We start from the raw sequence: 23,967 nt of genomic DNA, 5'->3' as shown, positions 1-23,967 counted from the left end.
CCTCCACCCCCGCCTCCGTCAACACTACATCGTTTACCTGCAGTCCCCCAGGAATCCTCCTGGACGGACTTACCAGCTCACTAATCCTGAAGGCGCCAAAAAAGGCCAGCGAAAAACCCCGCCCGGAACAAATACGCTTCGTACCCAGATGCACACACAGACCCTAACTGACCCGCCAAAGCCTTCAGGTTGCCGAATGTCACCGGCCTCCTGGCATCCCTCTGCAACCCTTGCAACTTGAGCCAGAAAGCTAGCCCCACAAGCTTGTGGTCCATCACCGAAACAGACACCCCCGCTCCAGATTCCTGGACACAAAATAAAGAACTAACAGCCTCACCTCCTCTGCCAAAGGATCTCCGCCGACCTGTCTGACCAAGTCCCCCAAGTCACTCACTGACCCCTTAATCCATCCAGCGAGGACTCCTCGACAATCGACCACAGCCAGCGGGGACATAGAACCCCTTACCGATCCGCCGCTGTCGCCAACTCCCAAAACTTGTCCCACTGAAAACAAGACAAGGCGTCAGCCAACGTACTGTCCACCCCCGGGAGATGCACAACATACAAGAATATATTCAATTCCAGGCAGCGCAGCACCAAGTGCCACAGCAGCCTCACGACCGGCAGTGATGACGCCGAGATGCGGTTAATGACTTGAACCACACCCAGATTATTGCAATTCAGCCTAACCTTCGAATCCCGAAATTCCCTGCCCCAGATCTCAACAGCCAGAACCACTGAAAACAACTCCAGCAGCGCCAGGTTTTTGCACAATCCAGCCTCCACTCACTAGCCCCGATAGTAGACACCATGCCTGGTCGACCCCGCGGCATCTGTAAACAGATTCAAATCCCAATTGCTCACAGGTCCGCTCAGCCACAGGGATTTGCCGTTATATCGCGCCAAAAATTACAAACCCCCTCAGAATAGACCCCCGCTGAGTACAGACCCCCCTTACTCTCAGGCAGGGGCTGTCTCAGCTCCCCTCGACTCGGGCAGGCTCAGCTGTGCTCAGGCGGGATGGCGGTCTAAGCTCCTCTCAGGCAGGGGGCAGTCTTAGCTCGCCTCAGCTTGGGCAGGCTCGGCTGTGCTGGGGCGGGGAGTGGTCTCAGCTCCCCTCGGCTCGGGCAGGCTCGGCTGTGCTGGGGCAGGGGCCGGTCTCAGCTCCCCTCAGCTCGGGTGGGCTCAGCTGTGCTCAGGTGGGGGGGCAGTCTCAGCTCCCCTTGGCTTGGGTGGGTTCGGTTGTGCTTGGGAGGAGGGGCGGTCTCAGCTCCCCTCGGCTCGGGTGGGCTCGGCTGTGCTCAGGCCGAGGGGCAGTCTCAGCTCCCCTCTGGCAGGGGGAAGTCTCAGCTCCCCTCGGCTCAGGCGGGCTCGGCTGTGCTCAGGCGGAGAGGTGGTCTCAGCTCCCCTCGGCTGGATGCTGATGGAGCTGGAGGCAGAGTGAGCGCCAGCACTATAGCGAGGTTTGCTTGCTCTGTCAATTTCATTCTGGGACACTGTATTGTACCAGAAGGCGCCCAGGACCCGGGACAGACCTGCTAATTGCGGGAATGTCCCTGGCAATCCGGGACACATAGGCACCCTAGTCTACAGGGTTGAAAGAAAGGCACAAGTGTCAAGGTGTAGGAGGGTTGGTATTGCCTGCAAGCAGTGCAGCTGGCATCAATTTTACACAAGGAGAGGATACACTCCTGCATGCAGTTTGCCCAAAGTTTTATGTTATTTCCAAGAGGGGCTGGGAGCTCCTAGTCTGTAATGGACTTTTCCTTCTAAATCCACTAAGGACTGTGTGTGTAAACAGGAGAGAAAACAGATACGGGATATTTTTTGTACAGATGAAGGAAGTTGTCCCCTGTTGTTCTTGATTCAAGTTGGGCATCCCATAAAGCCCTTCACTTATTGAAGTCGTTACCCCTAATAAAACATAAAAAAACAAAAAGGGACTGAGTTCTTGTGTTTGGATGCAAGCGGAGAATGCGGTGTGCCTAGCTGTGCAGGAGTAGGAGAGCCAGTTACCAGCAGCCCCTCCTGGATAGTACTACACTTATACTAGTAAAGAATATGCAATTTATTACCTGGATTCTTGGGTTGCAGCCCACTTGTTGTATATCCATAGGAAACGGAAGCTTCAAATCCATAAACATATACGCTGAATGGCAAGCTTTTGTGAAATATTTCATGTACTCCATGAACTTTGCCTAAAGAGACTTCCCAACTTCTGAATCCATTCATCTCTTTGGTGAAGACGCTGTATTGACTCAAAGGCTTTTGGTCCAGGAAAAACTCTGCGGGTGAAGATGCCTGAGACACAATTGTGATATAATTGTCAAAGAAAGAGTCTGTTACAAATTTGTAGTGCTGACTTGCTATTTGGAGTGGTAGAACAGTTGTAAGAAACGGGTCATTTTTGTCTTGAGAGAGATATGAAACCCAAACAGGTTTTGATGACTTTAGAAAAATGCTTTTGTCTACTGTAAGCTTGATGTGAGAACCTGGCTGAAGAGTGTACTCTTTCTGATCTGCTTTCACAGTAGTATCTGCATAAGCTGCCATTATATCGATGATATCTTTGGTGTGATTAGCGAGTGGAACCACAATAAAGGATTTCCCCCAGTCCCTCACAGGATATAGCTGCTGAAACAGGACATCACATGTTGTACCCGGAGCATTATAACAGACATGACCAGTGAAAACAGCCACTGGTGCCGAGGTCACAATTCTGGTGCCAGTTAAATCGGTGGAATTTTGAAACTGGATGACTTGATGGGGTGCAAGAGAAAAGGAAAAAGTGTCTCCAGTACTGTAGGACCTTCCGTTATATGTGAGAGATCCTGAGACTGTAACATTTACCCATTCTATTCTGTTCACACCTGTGGCTACAGCAAACTGCTTTTTAAGTCCTGATTCAGGGGTGAATATGAAATACTCTGTGCCCAGGTCTTCTACAGGGAGAATGAAACTGGCATCAGCAGTTGCGTTAGCAAAGTTGAACCCAATTACAGATATGTCAACATCTGATTTAATTGTCACAACCTTACCAGTTGCCAATCCATTACCAGTGGTTATGTATTGGTTGTCCAAGGACAACATGGCGGAGTTATTACTTCCAACATATACTGTTTGATGGAATTTTGAGTTTTCAATAGTGACATTGACTTTGGCTGCTTCATTGTAAGCAACAAGATGGAGCCGAAATGTTGAAGCAGTTTCTGGGCGATGATTTTCCATAAATACCACAATGAAGGTTTTCTGAGCTCCACCTGTAAAATGTATAAGACAGTTCCATAAGAGATAGATTCCAGAAAATTATCTCTCATTATTTACACAGATAAGATCAACAAAAAAAAAAGAAAAAAAGAAAAAAGCATAACATAAAAAACATAAATTCAAAGAAAACGAAATAAGCTATACTAAACTACCCAAGTAGACCTACCTACACTCCTCAAAAAAACATATTCCACTAAACAAAAAGAAGATTTTTGTTCAAGGACATTTCATAGTTACATAGTTAGATATTTAGTCAGGTTGAAATAAGACACAAGACCATCTGGTTGAACCAATAAAAAATAAATAAATCATACAATCCCATATACACAAGCCGAAAACACCCCAGCAAAGCATGATCCAATTTGCTACAGAAGGGAAAAAATGTCCTTCCTAATCCACCGAGAGGCAATTCCCTGGATCAACTTTACCTATAAATGCCAGTACCCAGTTATAGACACTGTGAGCAGGAACTTGGGAGCACTGATATCTGAGGAATCGGATGTAGAGCTTTTGGTAATAGCCGTATAGAAAGACAGCAGGATGTGAGAAGAATAAATCAGGAAGAGGCAGAAGTTGGCAACAATACTGAACAAAAACATAGTCAGTCTCAGTACCGGGATTTGTGCTGTCAGTTTAAAGTGGAGTTCCACACAAAAAAAAATCATTAATGTGCATGAAAAAAAGAAATACAAAAAATTTGGAGAATTTTTTTTATTATTAACCTCTTTAATGCCTGTTGCTAGGGGGTCCATCGTAATCTGCCTCCTTCGGCGCCTGGGCTCCTAACGTCACTTCCCCAGTATTTGTAGCTGCTGACTTTTAATTTTTTTTGTGGGAACTCCACTTTAAGACTAGGTAAATCTCACATGAGACAGCCCTGGCATGGGAAGTGATGGTGATTGGCCAGCTAATCACTGTTCACCTTTAAAACACCTGTGTCAAAACACCACCAGTGCTTGTGGTAGCATACCTACCTTTGTGTGTTTGACCCAGCTGACATCGTCTCTGATCTACTTGTGTATGACCCGGCTTGTTACATTTTTAATGGCAGGTATGGAGTTGTAGGAGCTCCCCCTCAAAGAAGGGGGGTAATGTCAGTACCAGGGCTGTCCCTTTAAGACTGAGCAAATCTCATCTAAGACAGTGCTGTCCGGTAATTGATAGTGATTGGCTTAGCGGTTCCTGATATAAAAGGACACTGTGGGGGAGACACGTTGGAGGAAACAAAGTGGAGGTGACATGGTGATGGAGAACTGATAAAGGAACATGGTGGAGGAGACACGGCGGAGGAGACAGCAGAGAGACACATTTCTGGAACATGGTGGAAGGAGACATGATGGAGGAGACACAATGTAGGAGACATGGCGGTATAGGATATGCAGTGGAGGGGGCATAATACAGAAGCCATGATGGAATAGACACAATGGATATGATGGGGGAGACATAGTGGAGGAGACATGATGGAGGAGAAGCATTGTAGGGGGCATGGTGAAGAAGACTAGGTGAAGGAGACACTGTAGAGTAGACATGATGGAGGGATCATTCTAGAGAAGACATGATAGAGTAAAGGTGATGGAGGAGACTGTGACAGACTCACCCGGGAAAGAGGATTTTTGAGAGGACTGAATGCCAGCCTCTTGCCTTGCGTTTATGGTCCCTGCCATTTGGGGGAACAGTTCCCTTTGTGAGCTGTATGCCTGGGGACCCCTGAGGTGGTGTTACTTTGGAGTCAAGCCAAGACTAGTGATGGACGAACTTCCGACGGGACGTTTCGCGAAAGCGAAATGCGAACGGACCCAAACGTTCGCGAAACCGAACGTTCGCCGCGGGCCCCATTGACTTCAATGGGAGGCGAACTTTGCAAACCTTCATGTCGAATTTGCGGCCACGTGGTAATTATTAGGGGGTAAAACGTAGTCCCACCATCTGGACAATGACATAATACATGTATGAGGTGAATTTGGGATCGATAACTACAAGCATTTTTATTTTATTTGGGAAATTGTTCTAACAATTCAGGACTATGGAGCTAATGAAGGCAATGGAGGAGAGGGAAGGTCAGGGACCAGGGTAGGCAAAGAAGAGGGTGCAGGAGATGATCACCAGCAGCGTGACATACCGGAATGACACATGCACCGTGATAGAGGCATCTGACAGCAGCACCGTAATACAGAGCACTGACAGCAGCACCGTGACATACAGCGCTGACAGCAGCACCGTGACATACAGCGCTGACAGCAGCACCGTGACATACAGCGCTGACAGCAGCACCGTGACATACAGCGCTGACAGCAGCACCGTGACATACAGCGCTGACAGCAGCACCGTGACATACAGCGCTGACAGCAGCACCGTGACATACAGCGCTGACAGCAGCACCGTGACATACAGCACTGACAGCAGCACCGTAAGCAGCCCCAGGAGGAAGTCAGCACAGCACAGGGATGGTGTGATCCCCTCATAATAAGAACCCCCAGGAGGAAGTCAGCACAGCACAGGGATAGTGTGATCCCTTCATAATAAGAACCCCCAGGAGGAAGTCAGCACAGCACAGGGATATCATAAGCAGCCCCAGTAGAAATATGACACCGCTCAACCTCTTCAAAGAGGAGGGTAGGGGCATATAGTACGGTGTGCTTTTTTGGGTCAAGGAAGTGAGCAGACTGTACGTCAGTCCCTATACCGCTGAAGGACTGCTGCAGTATAGGGCAGCGGTCAGCAGTGGTGCACGTCAACCCTATCTATTGTGGACCTATAGCGGTCCTTACAGAACAGCAGACTGTACCGCACTCAAGCCTATGTACCGTAGCACCCTATACCAAGTTACCAGTCCTTATAAGAACTTTTGTGGACCAAGCAGGTTGTGTATTAGTGTTTAGCAGACTGTACGTCAGTCCCTATACCGCTGAAGGACTGCTGCAGTATAGGGCAGCGGTCAGCAGTGGTGCACGTCAACCCTATCTATTGTGGACCTATAGCGGTCCTTACAGAACAGCAGACTGTACCGCACTCAAGCCTATGTACCGTAGCACCCTATACCAAGTTACCAGTCCTTATAAGAACTTTTGTGGACCAAGCAGGTTGTGTATTAGTGTTTAGCAGACTGTACGTCAGTCCCTATACCGCTGAAGGACTGCTGCAGTATAGGGCAGCGGTCAGCAGTGGTGCACGTCAACCCTATCTATTGTGGACCGATAGCGGTCCTTACAGAACAGCAGACTGTACCGCACTCAAGCCTATGTACCGTAGCACCCTATACCAAGTTACCAGTCCTTATAAGAACTTTTGTGGACCAAGCAGGTTGTGTATTAGTGTTTAGCAGACTGTACGTCAGTCCCTATACCGCTGAAGGACTGCTGCAGTATAGGGCAGCGGTCAGCAGTGGTGCACGTCAACCCTATCTATTGTGGACCGATAGCGGTCCTTACAGAACAGCAGACTGTACCGCACTCAAGCCTATGTACCGTAGCACCCTATACCAAGTTACCAGTCCTTATAAGAACTTTTGTGGACCAAGCAGGTTGTGTATTAGTGTTTAGCAGACTGTACGTCAGTCCCTATACCGCTGAAGGACTGCTGCAGTATAGGGCAGCGGTCAGCAGTGGTGCACGTCAACCCTATCTATTGTGGACCTATAGCGGTCCTTACAGAACAGCAGACTGTACCGCACTCAAGCCTATGTACCGTAGCACCCTATACCAAGTTACCAGTCCTTATAAGAACTTTTGTGGACCAAGCAGGTTGTGTATTAGTGTTTAGCAGACTGTACGTCAGTCCCTATACCGCTGAAGGACTGCTGCAGTATAGGGCAGCGGTCAGCAGTGGTGCACGTCAACCCTATCTATTGTGGACCGATAGCGGTCCTTACAGAACAGCAGACTGTACCGCACTCAAGCCTATGTACCGTAGCACCCTATACCAAGTTACCAGTCCTTATAAGAACTTTTGTGGACCAAGCAGGTTGTGTATTAGTGTTTAGCAGACTGTACGTCAGTCCCTATACCGCTGAAGGACTGCTGCAGTATAGGGCAGCGGTCAGCAGTGGTGCACGTCAACCCTATCTATTGTGGACCGATAGCGGTCCTTACAGAACAGCAGACTGTACCGCACTCAAGCCTATGTACCGTAGCACCCTATACCAAGTTACCAGTCCTTATAAGAACTTTTGTGGACCAAGCAGGTTGTGTATTAGTGTTTAGCAGACTGTACGTCAGTCCCTATACCGCTGAAGGACTGCTGCAGTATAGGGCAGCGGTCAGCAGTGGTGCACGTCAACCCTATCTATTGTGGACCGATAGCGGTCCTTACAGAACAGCAGACTGTACCGCACTCAAGCCTATGTACCGTAGCACCCTATACCAAGTTACCAGTCCTTATAAGAACTTTTGTGGACCAAGCAGGTTGTGTATTAGTGTTTAGCAGACTGTACGTCAGTCCCTATACCGCTGAAGGACTGCTGCAGTATAGGGCAGCGGTCAGCAGTGGTGCACGTCAACCCTATCTATTGTGGACCTATAGCGGTCCTTACAGAACAGCAGACTGTACCGCACTCAAGCCTATGTACCGTAGCACCCTATACCAAGTTACCAGTCCTTATAAGAACTTTTGTGGAACAAGTGAGTTGTGAATGTTTAGCAGACTGCAGCAGAAGGGCAGCAGTCAAGTATAATATCCTTTCTATATTTGGAAGAAAGAATATTATACATGTACAAGCCTATTACTGTACCACTGATACCAGTCCTGAAAAGAACCTTTGTGGAACTAATAATAACAGCAAGTCTTTAAAATTACCCTCACTGCCTGACAACACTGCTTCCTTCCTGTCCCTATACAAATTGGCAAAAAAAGAGAACGATTAGTGGTTACTGGAACAGCTCTTTTGTGGACCTTGATAGTAACAGCTAATGATGATGATGATGATGATGATGATGAAAGACTAATCTGGCTGTCCCTGTAGCATACACCGTCCTTTCCCTTTCTCTAAACTAACAAAAGACACTCAGGCTGCTGCAAGAATCAGCAGCACAGCAAACCTATCAACACCTAACACCTATACCAGTCCTGAAAAGAACTTTTGTGTACCAAATAGCTAGTGGTTTATCTCTCCCTACTCCACACAGGAACCTGTCCCTATCGTAACAGAAGAAAGAATGTAAAATGGCCACCGGATCGGGTGTATTTATAGGTTAGGGGGAATGTCCAAGTGTCCATGTGCTGTCATGTCTCAATTGGCTGTCCTGTATCACATGATAAACGTGTCACCAAAGGTTAAAGTTCTTGTATACATTAAACACGTAAGTCCGCCGCGGCGAACGACGGAAAAAGGCGTTCGAACGTGCGGACCGCGAATGTCGGAAATTCGCCGCGAAACGACCGCCGGGCGAAACGTTCGTCCATCACTAGCCAAGACACACAGACTCTGGATATGTATATGCCATATTAGCAAAAGTTACTGAAACATACTGTTAGATGCTAATATCATCAACTCCAGCCACCTGTCTGTTGTCTTGTATAATGTAAATGAGTCTAGTCTGGCTTGACACTGATTCTAAAGAGTATTTCACCTATTGTTGTTTGTGCTAATTAACCCTGTAATTGAATGAAGGAGTCCAGTGTTGATTTAGATAATTAGCTCAGGTTAATTCTGTTCCTGGCAACGGTTATTTGGTAGAATAATATAAGCAGGAGGGAGGACCTCCTCTTCTACTGTATTATAAATACTTATCATTTTGGTTCTAATAAATCAGTCCATGTTAGCAGTGAATCAAGTCTCATCTTGTTTTGTGCTTGGGAGCGGGTGGAATATCTGAAATCTATATTTAGACTGGGAGGAATTGGTATATGACGAAAGCACTCAAGCGGAGTGTAGGGACTTTTCATCACAGAGACATAATGGAGAAGACACGATGGAAGAACATGGTTGAAGAGACAAACTGAAGGAGACATGAAGGAGCAGACACGGTGGAGAAGATTTGGTAGAGGAGATATGTTGCAGGCAGTGGCGGACTGACCCATCAGGCACTCGTGTGCCGCCCAAGGGCCCGGAGCCGTTAGGGGCCCATGCCCGGCCCAATGAGAGGCCCCTTGAATCGGCTGTAATAATACCGCAAATGGCGTGCTGCTCCCCGCTGGCCCCTCCCTCCCTCCCATCCATTGCAGGTGCTTGCACTGTACGCAACATCACCTAGGATGGACAAGAAGAGAGGAAGGGGCCGGCAGGGAGTAGCGTGCCAATAGCGGTATTATTACAGGCATCGGGTGAGTGAAACTTTTTTTTACTGGAGGGCCGACATCGGAGGGAGGAGGCAGTACAGACGTATGGGGCCCAGGCCACACTTCAGTGTGCACTCCCCCTCCCCCTATATGCACTCCCCCCACACTGTCCACCTGTATGCTCTCCCCCACACTGTCCCCTTGTATGCTCTTCCCCCACAGCGTCCCCCCCACACTGTCCCCCCATATGCTCTTCCCCCACAGTGTCCCCCTGTATGCTCTCCCCCACAGTGTCCCCCCTGTATGCCCCCCCCACACTGTCCAACTGTATGCTCTCCCCCCACACTGCCCCCCCGAATGCTCTCCCCCCACACTGTCCCCCCTGAATGCTCTCCCCCCACACTATCCCCCCTGAATGCTCTCCCCCCACACTGTCCCCTGTATGCTCTCCCCCATAGTGTCCCTCCACACTGTCCCCCCTGTATGCTCCCCCCCACACTGTCCACCTGTATGCTCTCCCCCCACAGTATCCGCCTGTATGCTCTCACCCCACAGTGTCCCCCTGTATGCTCTCCCCCCCACAGTGTCCCCATGTGTGCTCTCCCTCGTGTCCCCCTATATGCTCTCCCTCCACAGTGTCCCCCTGTGTGCTCTCCCCCATGTCCCCCTATATGCTCTCCCCCACAGTGTCCCCCTGTATGCTACCCCCCCACAGTGTCCCCTCACTGTTCCTCCGTATGCTCTCCCACCACAGTGTCCCCCTGTGTGCTCTCCCCCAGTGTTCCCCTGTGTGCTCTCCCCCCAGTGTTCCCCTCCAGTGACCCCCTGTTTGCTCCCCCCCCACACTGTCACTCCTGTATGCTCTCCCCCCACAGTGTCCCCCTGTATGCTCTCCCCCACAGTGTCCCCCCACATTTCCCCTCTGTATGCTCTCCCCCCACAGTGTCCTCCTGTATGCTCTCCCCCCACACTGTCCCCCGTATGCTCTCCCCCCACAGTGTCCCCCCACACTGTCCCCCCTGTATGCTCTCCCTCCCCCCGTGTCCCCCGTGCGCTCTCCCCCCTCCACAGTTTCCTCCTGTGTGCTCCCCCAAGTGTCTCCCTGTGTGCTCTCCCCATTCCACAGTTTCCCCCTATTTGCTCTCCCCTCCCAGTGTCCCCCTGTGTGCTCTCCCCTCCCAGTGTCCCCCTGTGTGCTCCCCCCAGTGTTCCCCTGTGCAGGTGTGGCTTGGGATGCAGGGGACCCCATTATCTTCTATTTCCCAGGGGCCCCATCAGTTGTCAGTCCACCCCTGGTTGGAGGGGAGATGGTTGAGATGATAAGATGGAGGGGACATGGTGGAGGAGACCTGATGGAGGAAACACAGTGGAGAGGACATTGTGGAGGAGATATGGTGAGGGGGACAGGGGTTGAGGGGACACGAAAAAAGAGACATGGTGGGGGAGGCATGGCGGAGCTGATTTATTAAGGAAGTAGAGCATATTCTCTCTACAAGGTAAATTTTAAATTAGCGTAGTGAATGAAGTAAAGATAAGTTAAAATGTATTGTGCAAAGATTATCCAATCATGTGCAAGGAAAAAACAAAAAAACCCACACGACAGGATATTTCCTTACACCCAATCACTAAGATAAGTGGAATTGACTGTACAAAGTGAAGATGCTCAACTTCTTTAGTAAATCCACCTAATGAGACACTTTATTGAATATGATGAATCCAAAGGATCGATATATCGATATAGATCTCTACTGCTTTATCTCGAATTAAATTAAATGCAATTTCCTTTATGGATGGAGGTGGTGAATTAGATGATTGTTTATAAATTTACTTTCTCTACAGATAACTTGATGACTTGAAACTTAACCACTTGACCACTGGGCACTTAAACACCCTTCCTGCCCAGACCAATTTTCAGCTTTCGGTGCTCTCACACTTTGAATGACAATTACTCAGTCATGCAACACTGTACCCAAATAAATTTGTTGTCCTTTTTTTCCCACAAATAGAGCTTTCTTTTGGTGGTATTTGATCACCTCTGGGGTTTTTATTTTTTTGCGCTATAAATTAAAAAAGACCGAAAATTTTGAAAAAAAAACGCATATTTCTTTGTTTCTGTGACAAAATTATGCAAATTATTAATTTTTCTTCATAAATTTTGGCCACAATTTATACTGCTACATATCTTTGGTAAAAATAACCCAAATTAGTGGATATTATTTGGTCTTTGTGAAAATTAGAGAGTCTACAAGCTGTGGTGCGAATCATACAAAATTGATCACATCTGATGTAATGGTGGCCTATCTCACTTCTTGCGACCCGAACAAGTCAGGAAAGTACAAATACCCCCCAAATGACCCCTTTTTGGAAAGTAGACATTCCAAGGTATTTAGTAAGAGGCATGGTGAGGTTTTTGATGTTGTAATTTTTTCCCACAATTCTTTGCAAAATTAAGATTTTTTTCCCACAAAATTGTCATTGTAATAGGTTATTTCTCTCACATGGCATGTGTATACCACAAATGACACCCCCCAAAAAATTCTGCTATTCCTCCTGAGTATTACAATACCACATGTGTGGGACTTTTTCACAGCCTGGCCACTTAGAGAGACCCAACATGCAGGGAGCGCCATCACGTGTTCTAGGAGCATAAATGACACATCTAAATTGTTGACTACCTATTACACTTTTGAAGGCCCTGGAGCACCAGGACAATGACACGTGACACTGTTGACAGATGGCACTGATACGTGGCACTGATGACACTTATACGTGACACTGATGACACATGGCACTGATGACAGATGGCACTAATATGTGGCACTGTTGACAGATGGCACTTATACTTGGCACTGATGACAGATGGCACTTATACGTGGCACTGATGACACCTGGCACTAATACGTGGCACTGATGACAGATGACACTAATACGTGGCACTGATGACAGATGGCACTAATACGTGGCACTAATACGTGGCACCGATGACAAATGGCACTAATACGTGGCACCGATGACGCGTGACACTGATGACAGATGGCACTGATAATTTGCATTGAGGACACGTGACACTGACAACAGGGGCACGTGACACTGACAGGTGGCACTGATGACAAATGGCATTGATACGTGGCACTGATGACAGATGGCACTATGTGGCACTGTTGACACATGGCACTGATGACAGATGGCACTTATACATGGCACTGATGACAGATGGCACTGGGGACAAATGGCACTGACAACATGTGGCACTGGGGACAGATAGCACTAACAGGTGGCACTCGGGACAGATAGCACTAACAGGTGGCACTGGGGGCAGGTGGCACTGGGGAGGATGGCACTGGGCAAGGATGGCACTGGGCGAGGATGGCACTGGGGCGGATGGCACTGGGGGAGGATGACACTGGGGCGGATGGCACTTTTTTAAACTTTTTTTACTTAAGGCCGCTGCAGCCGTTCATCTCTCCCTTCTCACACGCTGTCTGAGGAGGGAGAGCGGCGCTGAGAGATGATCTCATATGTTTACATATGAGATCTTCTCTCATTGGACACGCTGATCGCACTGCAAACGGCCGCTGTGATTGGCCTCTTTCGGCTATAGGGCGGGTGCGAAGAGGTTAAAGAAAACAGAATTTCAATGAAGAGTGGAGACGTGGGGGGGGGGGGGGTAGTCCTATTCCACAGATTGGAGACAAAGGACCTTTTTATTGATATAAATCTCATTTACTGGATTGCAGATAAATATATATTTTATTCAGGGGGAATCTCCAGCACTGAATGTGTGTAATGGAAGGGATGCCGGGGAGTGCTGGAGGGTCTATTGTTGCTGTCTGCTGGGACATATATTGTCACGGTGGATCTATTGTTTCGGGTGGGTCTGTTGTAGCTGGGGAGGTTTATTGTTGCTAATGGAGGATCTGTTGTTGCTGTGGGGGTCTTATGTTGCTGGGAGGGAGAGGTGTATTGTTGCTGGCTGTGGGGAGAGCAATTGTTGCTGGTGGAGGTCTATTGTTACACAAGCAAATTTATTGTTACTCGGGAGTCTATTGTTGTTAGGAGGGGTCTATTATTGCTGGGGGATACAAATAGATACAAATGATAAATTCATACAAATTACATGGCATCCCAAAATGAATGGTTCTGTATTCTCTAAAAGGGGGAGTACTGGGGGTGGGTAGGGGGTGGAACCAAGGGACGGTGCCTGGAGGTGGGTAGGGGATGGATACAAGGGGTAATTCAGAAGGAGGGGGTATCTACACCTACTCTCTGGGAAGAAAATCCCTTTATATTGTCATCTACAGACATTTCTCCATCCACTTCTGATGTCTCCTCACCTGGACAGGTGACCCCGGTTCTGCTCTCCTCCGACCGGCTGACCCCATTCTCCACAGTACAGGTGACGTTCCAGGGCCCCAGTGACCCATTGATCAGATCCAATATATACACAGCATGCCCCTCCCCCATCCTTACCTATAATCAGGTGTGCAGACATCTTCGTGGAGACTGGAGGAGATAGATTTTGTCTGTGTGCACCCCTCCCCCAACACTAAATCCCCCCCCTAACATTACACCCATTTTCTTCAGTCATGTGACCCCCAACAGGGTTGTCACCCCCACACTTTTATTTACTGGCAAAACCTTTAGAATTTACTGACAACCTGAAATATGACAGAAAATCCTATTAGAGATGACTCTTTCCTAAGAGGTGAAAGCTGATTGGTTGGTGTTGGCAGAAGTTCCGCCCTTCATTGGGGATTTGTCACCTCGCCATCAATGGTCACATCTACCACATGGGGACCCCGAGCAGAAAGCACAGCACAGTTGAGATCACAGCAACTTCAGGAGGGCTGAGCACTGCAGATGTGACTCCACAGGGAATGGTGAGGATGGGGCAGTAATCAGAGGACATTGTACATACGTCTCTCCCAGATCTTCTACTATATAATGTATGGAGATAAAGACACGGAGCGGGGAGGACACTGCTAGAATTCAAATTTCAGAAGATGATTATATTCTATGTGTAGTATGGGTCTATATTCATATATAACTTTAGTTATTGAATTACAAGAATAGTTAAGAGTGATTACTTATATCTATATACAACATGTTTAATGCATGAGGCATCTGCTTCATTATGCTAAGGGAAGTTGGGAACCTTTGACCTTTTCTTTTCATCAGTTGTAGCTATTGTCTTCACTACCATATAAATATGACTGGGAGACTAGGTTCGAGTTTTGAGGAAGGTGGAAGCCTGACTGTCTAATCTAGGTAGCTCATTTATAAAATGAGCTAGTGACTCCCCTGGATTGAATATGCTGTATTTATTCTGTATTGTATCATCTGTATACATCTTTAATCAGAGCTAAGTAAATCTTTTTATTAAATTCTTTGTGTGTTGTTGTGTTTTAATCCTTGCATTTACTGACCACATATCTGAAAGGGTAAATATATGAATGAACCTAGGGTTAAATGTAACATGAGATTTAACCCCTTAATACACTATGTTATTCTTTTCTATTTGTTTATATTATATTCTAGTCTATTAGTTTCTTTTATTTTCTATTCTATTTTGTTGTGCTATTATATTCTATTCTTTTATTTTCAGGTATATTCTTTTCTATTCTATTTTTTTTTATATTCTATTCCTTTACTTTCTATTCTAATTTATTCTCTTTGGAAATGTGAAAACCAGTTAAATTTGAAAACAATTTGAATGCGAATTTCATCCGAATTTTTTTTGTTATTTTGGATTCGTTTAACCACTAGAAGACCAGCCACCAGGTTGGCTCTCCTGAGAAAATCGGCATAGCTAGATGTTGGCTGCTATAAGACCCCTAGGAGGCACGCGCATGACCGCAGCGCAACAACGGTGCCCAGGGACCACGACGCCACCAGGCACACAAGATCGCTCCTGAGAGAGAAACAGAACAGAAATCTGTCAATGTAAACAGACAGATCCACGTTCTGTCAGGAGAGAGGAGACAGATCTGCTGTTCCTACTAAGTATTAGGGATGAGCTGAACACCCCCCGGTTCGGTACGCACCACAACTTTTAAACGGACCTAAAATTTGTGCAAACTTTTAAACCCCATTGAAGTCCATGGGACTCGAACGTTCGAAATGAAAAGTGCTAATTTTAATGGCTAATATGCAAGATATTGTCCTAAAAAGGGTTTGGGGACCTGGCTCCTGCCCTAGGGGACATGGGTCAATGCCTAAAATGTTTTTAAAAATGGCCATTTTTTCAGGAGCACTGATTTTAATGACGATTAAGAGGAAAAAAAGGTAAAATATTCCTTTAAATATCATGCCTGGGGGGGTGTCTATAGTATGCCTGTGAAGTGCCACGTGTTTCCCGTGTTTAGAACAGTCCCTGCACAAAATGACATCTAACGGAAAAAAAGTCATTTAAAACTGCTTGCGTTTTTAATGTAATATCTGGTTCCAGCAATATGGATGAAAATCATTGAGAAAAATGGCATGGGTAGCCCCCCTGCCCATTATCAGCCCCTTTGGGTCTTATATGGATATTAAGGGGAACCCCGTACCCAAACCATATTAATAAAAGGAAAGGCGTGGGGGCCCCAGGCCCTATATACTCAGAACAGCAGTATACAGGCGGTGCAAACAAGACAGGGACTGTGTAGGTTTCTTGTGTTAAGTAGAATCTGTTTGTAATTTTGAACTGGTACATTTGTAAAGTGTAGCTCCAGTCAAAAAAGCTATTTTTAAGCTTTATGGCAAACATAGCGAAGGGTTATCACCCCTGTATATTTTTTTTGCCGTCCGTCTTTTTTCATCTCACTTCCTTTTGTCTCCTTCCGTTTGCAAGTAGGAGACATTTGTAAGTTGGATGTTTGAAAGTAGGGGCCTGCCCTATATGCTCTGCAGAAATGGCAGAACAAGGTGTTAGTGTTGCCACAACATTGTAAGCCCTCAAAGAGACCTTGGTGGGCGCTGGAGCACCCTGCTGTGAACGATTATATCAAGAATTGTAATTACATGCCATTGTTGAACAGTGGTAGAAAAATAGGGCCTTTGGTGGTTGTGGTGGTGGTAGTGGTGCCACAACACTGTAAGTCCTCACAGTTACTCTCGGGGAGTGCAGGAACGGGCCCTGCTGTGAAATATTATATCAAGAATTGTAATTGGGCCTTAGGCACTGGTGCTGGTGCCAGGAAACTGCAACCTCTCCCATATACTCTAGTTGTAGTGCAGGAATGAGCCCTGCTGCAAAGCATTGTATCAAAAATTGTAATTACATGCCCCTGTTAAACAGGGGCTGAAAAATTGGGTCTTAGGCACTGGTGCTGGTGCCACGACACTGAAACCTCTCCCATATACTCTAGTTGTAGTGCAGGAATGAGCCCTGCTGCAAAGCATTGCATCAAAAATTTTAATTACACGCCCCTGTTAAACAGGGGCTGAAAAATTGGACTGGTGGCATCACTCAGAACCAAAAATTTTATTCCATGATATCAGCGGAGGAGGAAGAGGATAGACAGTCAACATAATAGGGCAGTCATTCAGCATCAGCATAGGCAGTCTTGAACGGATGTGATATTTCAAAAAAAATTATTCGGTTAGATCAACTTAACTTCTTGAGATCCGCGCTATAGCCAAATGACGGCTACAGCGCGGACCTGCTTTGACGGGACGACGTGCGCGCCCCAAGACTGATTCATCTTTATGAAGGTCGCAGGCGCACCCTGTGATCGGTTGCAAAGCCACCAGCAGCGCTGAAGGTGCGTTCCGAAAGAATGCTGGATGCAGGACAGGCCAGTAGCTCAATTGCATACTGTGCAAGCTCTGCCCAGTGATCCATCCTCAAGACCCAGTAAGCCAGATGATTTTCGGTGGGAAAGGTGTCCAAGTCTGACCTTGCCCCTAGGTATTCCTGCACCATGTAAATCAGATGCTGGCAATGGTTGCTGGAACCGATCATACCTTGGGGCTGCGGACTAAAAAATTGTCTGAACGCATCGGTCAGATGGCCACCTTCTACACCGCTCCTTCTGACAGATGCCTCAGCAACACGCTGTCCAGGACCAGGAGTTTGTAACCTCCCAGTCTCTGGGAACATGTTGCATAGACCTTTCTGTAAGGCCTCCCGGAGATGTCTCATCCTCTGCTCCCTCTGCGATGGCAAGATAAGGTCCGCAACCTTACCCTTGTACCGTGGATCAAGGAGAGTGGCCAGCCAGTAATGGTCCCTCTCCTTGATCCGAAGAATACGAAGATCCTTCCGCAGGCTTTGCAGGATCAGGGAGGCCATGCAGCGTAGGTTAGCTGAGGCATTTGGTCCAGAGTTCTCTGGGTCACTAAGGACAACATGATCCGCAGCTACCTCCTCCCAGCCACATACAAGTCCACGGGTTTCTTGGGACTGTAAATCATCCCTACAAGACTGCTGCTGCTGATGCTGAGTGCCAGGCTCCACCTCAATGCTGACACAATCATCCTCCTCCTTCTCCTTGTCCTCTTCCTGTGTGATGGGTGGGACAGCAGGAACACTGTCTGGATAAAGGGCGCCTTGAGAGGCAAGGAAGTCCTCCTCTTCCTGCCTCTGTTCTGCCACAAGTGCCCTGTCCACTATTCCATGCAGCGTATGCTCCAACAGGTGGACAAGAGGTACAGTGTCACTGATGCATGCACTGTCACTGCTCACCATCCTTGTGGCCTCCTAAAATGGTGACAGGACAGTGCATGCATCCCTGATCATGCCCCACTGGTGAGAAAAAACCGAGCTCCCCTGACCCTGTCCTGGTGCCGTAGTCGCACAGGTACTCATTGATGGCCCTCTGCTGCGTGTGCAGCCGCTGCAACATGGCCAACATTGAGTTCCACCTGGTGGGCAGGTCACATATAAGGTGGTTCTTGGGCAGGTTCAACTCCTTTTGGAGCTCAGCCAGCCAAGCACAAGCATTAAATGATCTGTGGAAATGCACACAGACTTTCCTGGCCTTCTTCAGGACATCCTGTAAGCCCGGGTACCTGCCCAAGAACTGCTGCACCACCAGGTTAAGGACGTGAGCCACACAGGGCACATGGGTCAGTTGTCCCTGTCGGAGGGCGGAGAGGAGGTCGGTGCCATTGTCGCAAACCACCAATCCTGGCTTAAGCTGGCGTGGTGTCAACCACCTCTTGGCCAGCCCCTGCAGAGCTGACAAAATATCTGCCTCAGTGTGGCTCCTGTCCCCCAAACAAACCAAAACAAACGGCATGGCATTGTTTTGCCTGCGTACTTGCGTAGCCCCTTGAACGCATATGGAGGACCGCTGGTTCAGAGGACAGAGCACTGGAAGAGGCCATGGAGGAAGAAGAAGAGGAGGGGGTGGAGGAGAGAGGTGTGTCACAACCAGTAGTAGCATTTTGGAGGCGTGATGGTGGAACAACCTCCAACACTACTTGCACCTTGGCCTGCATCCTTCCTAGCTGCCAGAAGAGTGACCCAATGGACCGGGAATGATAGGTAATGTCCCTGTCCATGCCTGTTGGACCATGAGTCAGAGGTAATATGCACCTTACCACTGACCGCCCTGTTCAGCGAGGCATGGACATTGCCTTCCACATGCCGGTAGAGAGCCGGAATCGCCTTCCGTGAGAAAAAGTGGCATTTGGGGACCTGCCACTGAGGAACCACACATTGCACAAACTCACGGAAGGGGGCCGAGTCTACCAACTGAAAAGGTAGCAGTTGAAGTGCTAGCAATTTAGCCAAGCTAGCATTCAACCGCTGGGCATGTGGATGGCTGGAAGTGAATTTCTTTCCAGCAGCTGGGGCAGGGAAATTTGCCTGCTACAATCGGACGTGGCTGTACTGCTAGCAGAGTGCCCGCAAGCACTTGGCTGTGACACACCTAATTCTACACCATCATTCCTCTCAGTGCAGGTTTCAGAGAGGACTGAAGGTCTAGTGGGGTTGGAGATCCCAGCTGATGAGGAGCAAGGAGAGGTCCACTTTGTTCTTTGGTGTGGGTCTTTGAGGTAAGCTTGCCAACGAGCTGCATGGCAGGTAAACATATGTCTGGTCAAGCATGTGGTGCCCAAGCGGCTGATGTTTTGGCCACGCGAGATACGCTTGAGACATATGTTGCAAATAGCAGCGGTGCGATCTGATGCACTCGTCTCAAAAAAGGCCCACACCAAAGAACTTTTAGAATAACACGGAGAGGCAGCGTCCTGCACAGGCGGAGCTCTGCGGTGTGATTCAGTCAGTGTGCTGCCCCTAAGCTGGCCCCTGAATGGCATCCTGCCTCATTGGAGATGTGACTCCTCCTCCTCCTCCTCTCTCCTACCAGGCACCCAAGTGGAGTCAGTGCACTCATCATCCCCTACCTCTTCATCGCTGGAGCAAACCTGGCAGTATGCTGCAGCTTGTGGAACATGACTGCTAGATTGCTGTCCTTCTTAAGGCTACTGCCTTACTCTAGCTGAGTATCATCATCAGAGCCTACAAAACACCGGGCATCCTCCTGGAGCATGTACCCAACACTGTGCTCAAAGAGTTCAGGGAACTCCTCAGGAGGACGTGGTGGGTCTAGGGAAGGAGTCACTGATGATGACATTGAGACTAGGGAAGAGGATGCGTTGGCAGCTGCTTTGCTAGTACCCTGAGTCTGGATGAGAGAGGATGAGGAGGATGAACAGGGCTTGGTCATGCACTCTACCAAGTCTTCGGCATGATGTGGCTCAACACGTCCAGCTGTCTAAAAGAAGGACAAGCGTGTCCCATGGCCATGTGCTGATGATGACGATGCACCGTTTCCACGACCAGCACTGTTGTCTCTAGACACAGAGCCTGCTTGCCCTCTTTTATCGGCTTGTGCCTGTCTGCCTCTCCTTGTTGGCCTTCCAGACATGGTAATGGCCTGAAGGGCGATGGGAAAACCAGCAATTTGGTAGTGTATATTGTGCTGGAGGCACACAACACCCACTAACTCCTGCAGATGGCAGATGGCTCAATTAGAGAAGAGCTATATAGGTGGATATAATGGTGTATAGTGCGGTCAGGGCACGCAGACAACACGCACAATCTCCTACAACTGACTGCAAGCTGTCATGGTTATGCAATAGTTTGTCTGCTTACCTGTTCCCATGTGTTCATCTAGAGACCAGCCGACCCTCACTGCTTTTGTATCCATCCTCTGGCATGGCTCCACCCTAGCTCCTATCAGGGAGCTCTATATTAACCTGTGCACTGCACGCCAGCCTTGCTGATCAACCTTTGTGTGTTAGCTTCCTTAGCTTAGCTATTCCTGTTTGCCTGTGATCCTGACCTTTTGGCGTGTCCCCGACTATTCTTGTCTGCTTGTGGCCCCGACCTTGGCTTTGTCCCTCACCATCATTATCCTTCTGTTGCCTACTGTGGGTGTGAGCTGGGGGACCCTGGGGGTCGCGACCTGGAGCCAGTTGCAGCCAAGTCCATCCTCACAACTAGAGGCGCTGGTGAACACCTGCTGGCTCTTAGACTCCGCGCCCCAGGGAATCTTACGCTCTAACCCCAGTGGGATCTGTCCCCTGTCTGCAGCAGTCAGCCGTAGGGTCCACAACCTTGCAGGGCACTCCTGATCCCTACGGTGTGCATCTGTCACCTCGCCTCTAGGTGACCTGACACAAGCTCTGTTACAGAAGAGCAATATAGCTAGCTATATAGGTGGATATAATGGTGTATACTGCGGTCAGGGCACGCAGACAACACGCACAATCTCCTACAACTGACTGCAAGCTCTATTACAGAAGAGCAATATAGCTAGCTATATAGGTGGATATAATGGTGTATACTGCGGTCAGGGCACGCAGACAACACGCACAATCTCCTACAACTGACTGCAAGCTCTATTACAGAAGAGCAATATAGATAGCTATATAGGTGGATATAATGGTGTATACTGCGGTCAGGGTACGCAGACAACACCCACAAACTCCTGCAGATTGCTAACAGCTCAATTACAGAAGAGCAAGAACGCAAAATCGGCCGATAACTGTTATATTCTTAATATCTAAATTTTAATTGGCTTTATTATACTTATTCAGGATAATAATATTCCCATACTCTCATACTGTGTGAATGAAAAAACCTTGAGTCAATTAATTCTGTGTTATGGCTTGCATAGCTGGAAAAGTAAATATTTAAAACCTGTCAGGATTTTGATGAATATTGTATATTTTATATATACTTTCAAGGGCTATGTAAAGTGATATTGTTTATGTAAACTTATCTAGTTCATTATATATATGTTTTTAGAAAGTTATTTTATGTGTAAGTGAGAAGGTCTATGTAAGTTGAGACAATGTTTTTCTAGACTCTAAGTCTAAATTATTCCTTCTCCCTCACATCCTGTCATTAGACTGTGGAGTTGTGATTTAAGTGTTAACACATGTCAGCTCTGTTACAACCACTCTTAGGCCTCCCACCTCTGTGGAGGAGGAGTTATCTTTCGGGCGGGAGATTAGAGCCTGGTTAATATAATGAGTGCTGGGAGGAGGGGGGCTCTTGAATTTTACACACATAAGGAGAAGGTCCTGTTGTTTCCTGCCCTTGCCACGAGGCAGATGTGCTTGAAAGACCAAAGCAGGCAAGCTAAAACATCTCTTTTCACTGCAGACAAAGGGTTATTCCATACATGCAATAACTTTATACAAATGATTATCATTGTACTATTTTTGTAAGCATCCTTTTGTATTTAAATGTGTACAAATAAATACACATTTTTGAATTACGCTGACTCAGATCTAATTAAGGAAATTCGTCTCACAAGAATTGATTGATTTCAACATATACGTAAGACTTTGAAATATCGTAATATATTTCATATTTCATATATTACAATTGGCGATCTGCAGCCAGTCAATCTTAAGTCGGAAGTTTTTTTTTCAACTTCACTCCTTGTGATCAGAGGGGAAAGAATTGATGAACAGAGATTAAACTTCGCAAAGATTGAAAAAGAACCTAGAAGAAAAATCGATCAATTGATTGTGAAAGACCGGAGAATTTCAGATATACAGAAGTCTTGACAAATGTGAATTTCGAGGACAGCGGAAAATTGATATTTGGTGAGTAGAAAATTAATTATGGAATTTGTAGATGTTTTAGCTGATGAAAGTAAATTAGAATTTACAGGTTTATCGAAACAGGTCTCTGATGCTGTTTTATGGAAATCTATGTATAGTCAATGCTTACAAGCAAATACTGAAATTGAGAAAGCTAAATTTTCATTAACGAAAACTAAGAGGAAACTACGTAATGTAATGAAATTAATTTCAGTTTTTAATAATATGATATTTGATGAGCCAGAAAAACAAATGATTTGTGTAGTAAATCAAGCAGCAAGTAAAAATGTAACTGAAAATATACAAACACATGAAAATGTATTTTTTGAACCTAACTGTTCAGGTTGTGAAACTTTTTGTACGTATATTGAACATTTGGAGAATGAAGTAGAATTGCAGAATAATGTAACTTCAAAAGACAAGCATATTTCGGTAATTTCAAAGAAAGCTGAGAAAAAACAGTCAGATGCAGCAAAATCCTCATTTATACCGGACAATCCGGTTGACATAGAGGATCCTTCTTTGGATGATGTTCGAAAACAGAAATTGTTAGAAAGAGCGTCTAGACTTAAGTTGCAAATACATGATCAGCTGATGAAGATTTTGAAAGATATCCCTCGTTATGATCCAAGAGCAGATGTGTTTTTCAACGGGGATGTCTTTGAAAGTTTTTGTGATCGTTTCAACTTGAGTGATGAACAAAGGAATAAAATATTTTGTTTATGGGTTCCTAGTCACATTGCAAGACGTTTAGTCAAAACACCCTATCTTGATAATTATGGCGCTGATGTTCATAGTGATGCATCTGAAAGACTGCGTCAGTTGTTGAAGTGTATAACTGGGGAAGAAACCCCAACAGCTGAGTTATTGGATTCTTTAAAAGTAACAATACATGATGATCCATTTCATTTTAGTGAAACATTTGCGAAGGCATTTAAAATGGTGTATGCAGTGGATGAAGAGACTTCTGCATTAATAAAGGCATTTGTTCGCAAATTTACATATTTAGACCCTGCATCAATGGCGCTAGCTAGTCAAAAGGAAACTTTGGATGATGCTACTTCAGTTATAGATCTTGTAAGGAGACAATTAAAGAGAAGTAATTTGAAATCAAAAATTTCTGTCATTCAGGATAGCAATTCTGAATTAGATAATCAGAAAGAGGTTAAAGCAGGCAATACTGCCACCGTCAGGAATGGCAGGGTAAGACAATTTGATAATAAAAAATCAGTAACTTGTTTTTTTTGTCAAAAGCTTGGTCATTATAAATCTCAATGTAGACAGTATTTAAAACATATTGAGTTGAAAAACATTGGAAAAGAAAATGGATTAGTATCCAATAAACCTTCTGCCCCACCTTCAACAGAAGAAGTTAGAAATTTTTCTCCTTATGCCCCTCTGAGAAGGGAATTGAAAGAGATTGGAATGAACATG

General features: G+C 46.6%; 1 protein-coding gene across 1 annotated transcript in view; it reads right to left on the bottom strand.

The window, feature by feature from the left end:
• LOC143981629 (uncharacterized) overlaps positions 1-23,967 on the bottom strand; it is a 50,805-nt gene that overhangs the window by 9,592 nt on the left and 17,246 nt on the right. The window contains exon 2 of the mRNA XM_077479620.1: positions 2,076-3,260. Coding sequence (XP_077335746.1) covers positions 2,076-3,260 — 1,185 coding nt within the window. The remainder of the gene's footprint in view (positions 1-2,075; positions 3,261-23,967) is intronic.

The sequence above is a fragment of the Lithobates pipiens genome, unplaced genomic scaffold, assembly GCF_037356315.1.
Source record: "Lithobates pipiens isolate NorthernLeopardFrog02 unplaced genomic scaffold, aLitPip1_a1.2 Scaffold_16, whole genome shotgun sequence".
In the NCBI taxonomy this organism is placed as follows: domain Eukaryota; kingdom Metazoa; phylum Chordata; class Amphibia; order Anura; family Ranidae; genus Lithobates; species Lithobates pipiens.
This window is presented reverse-complemented; position numbering and strand designations above follow the sequence as displayed.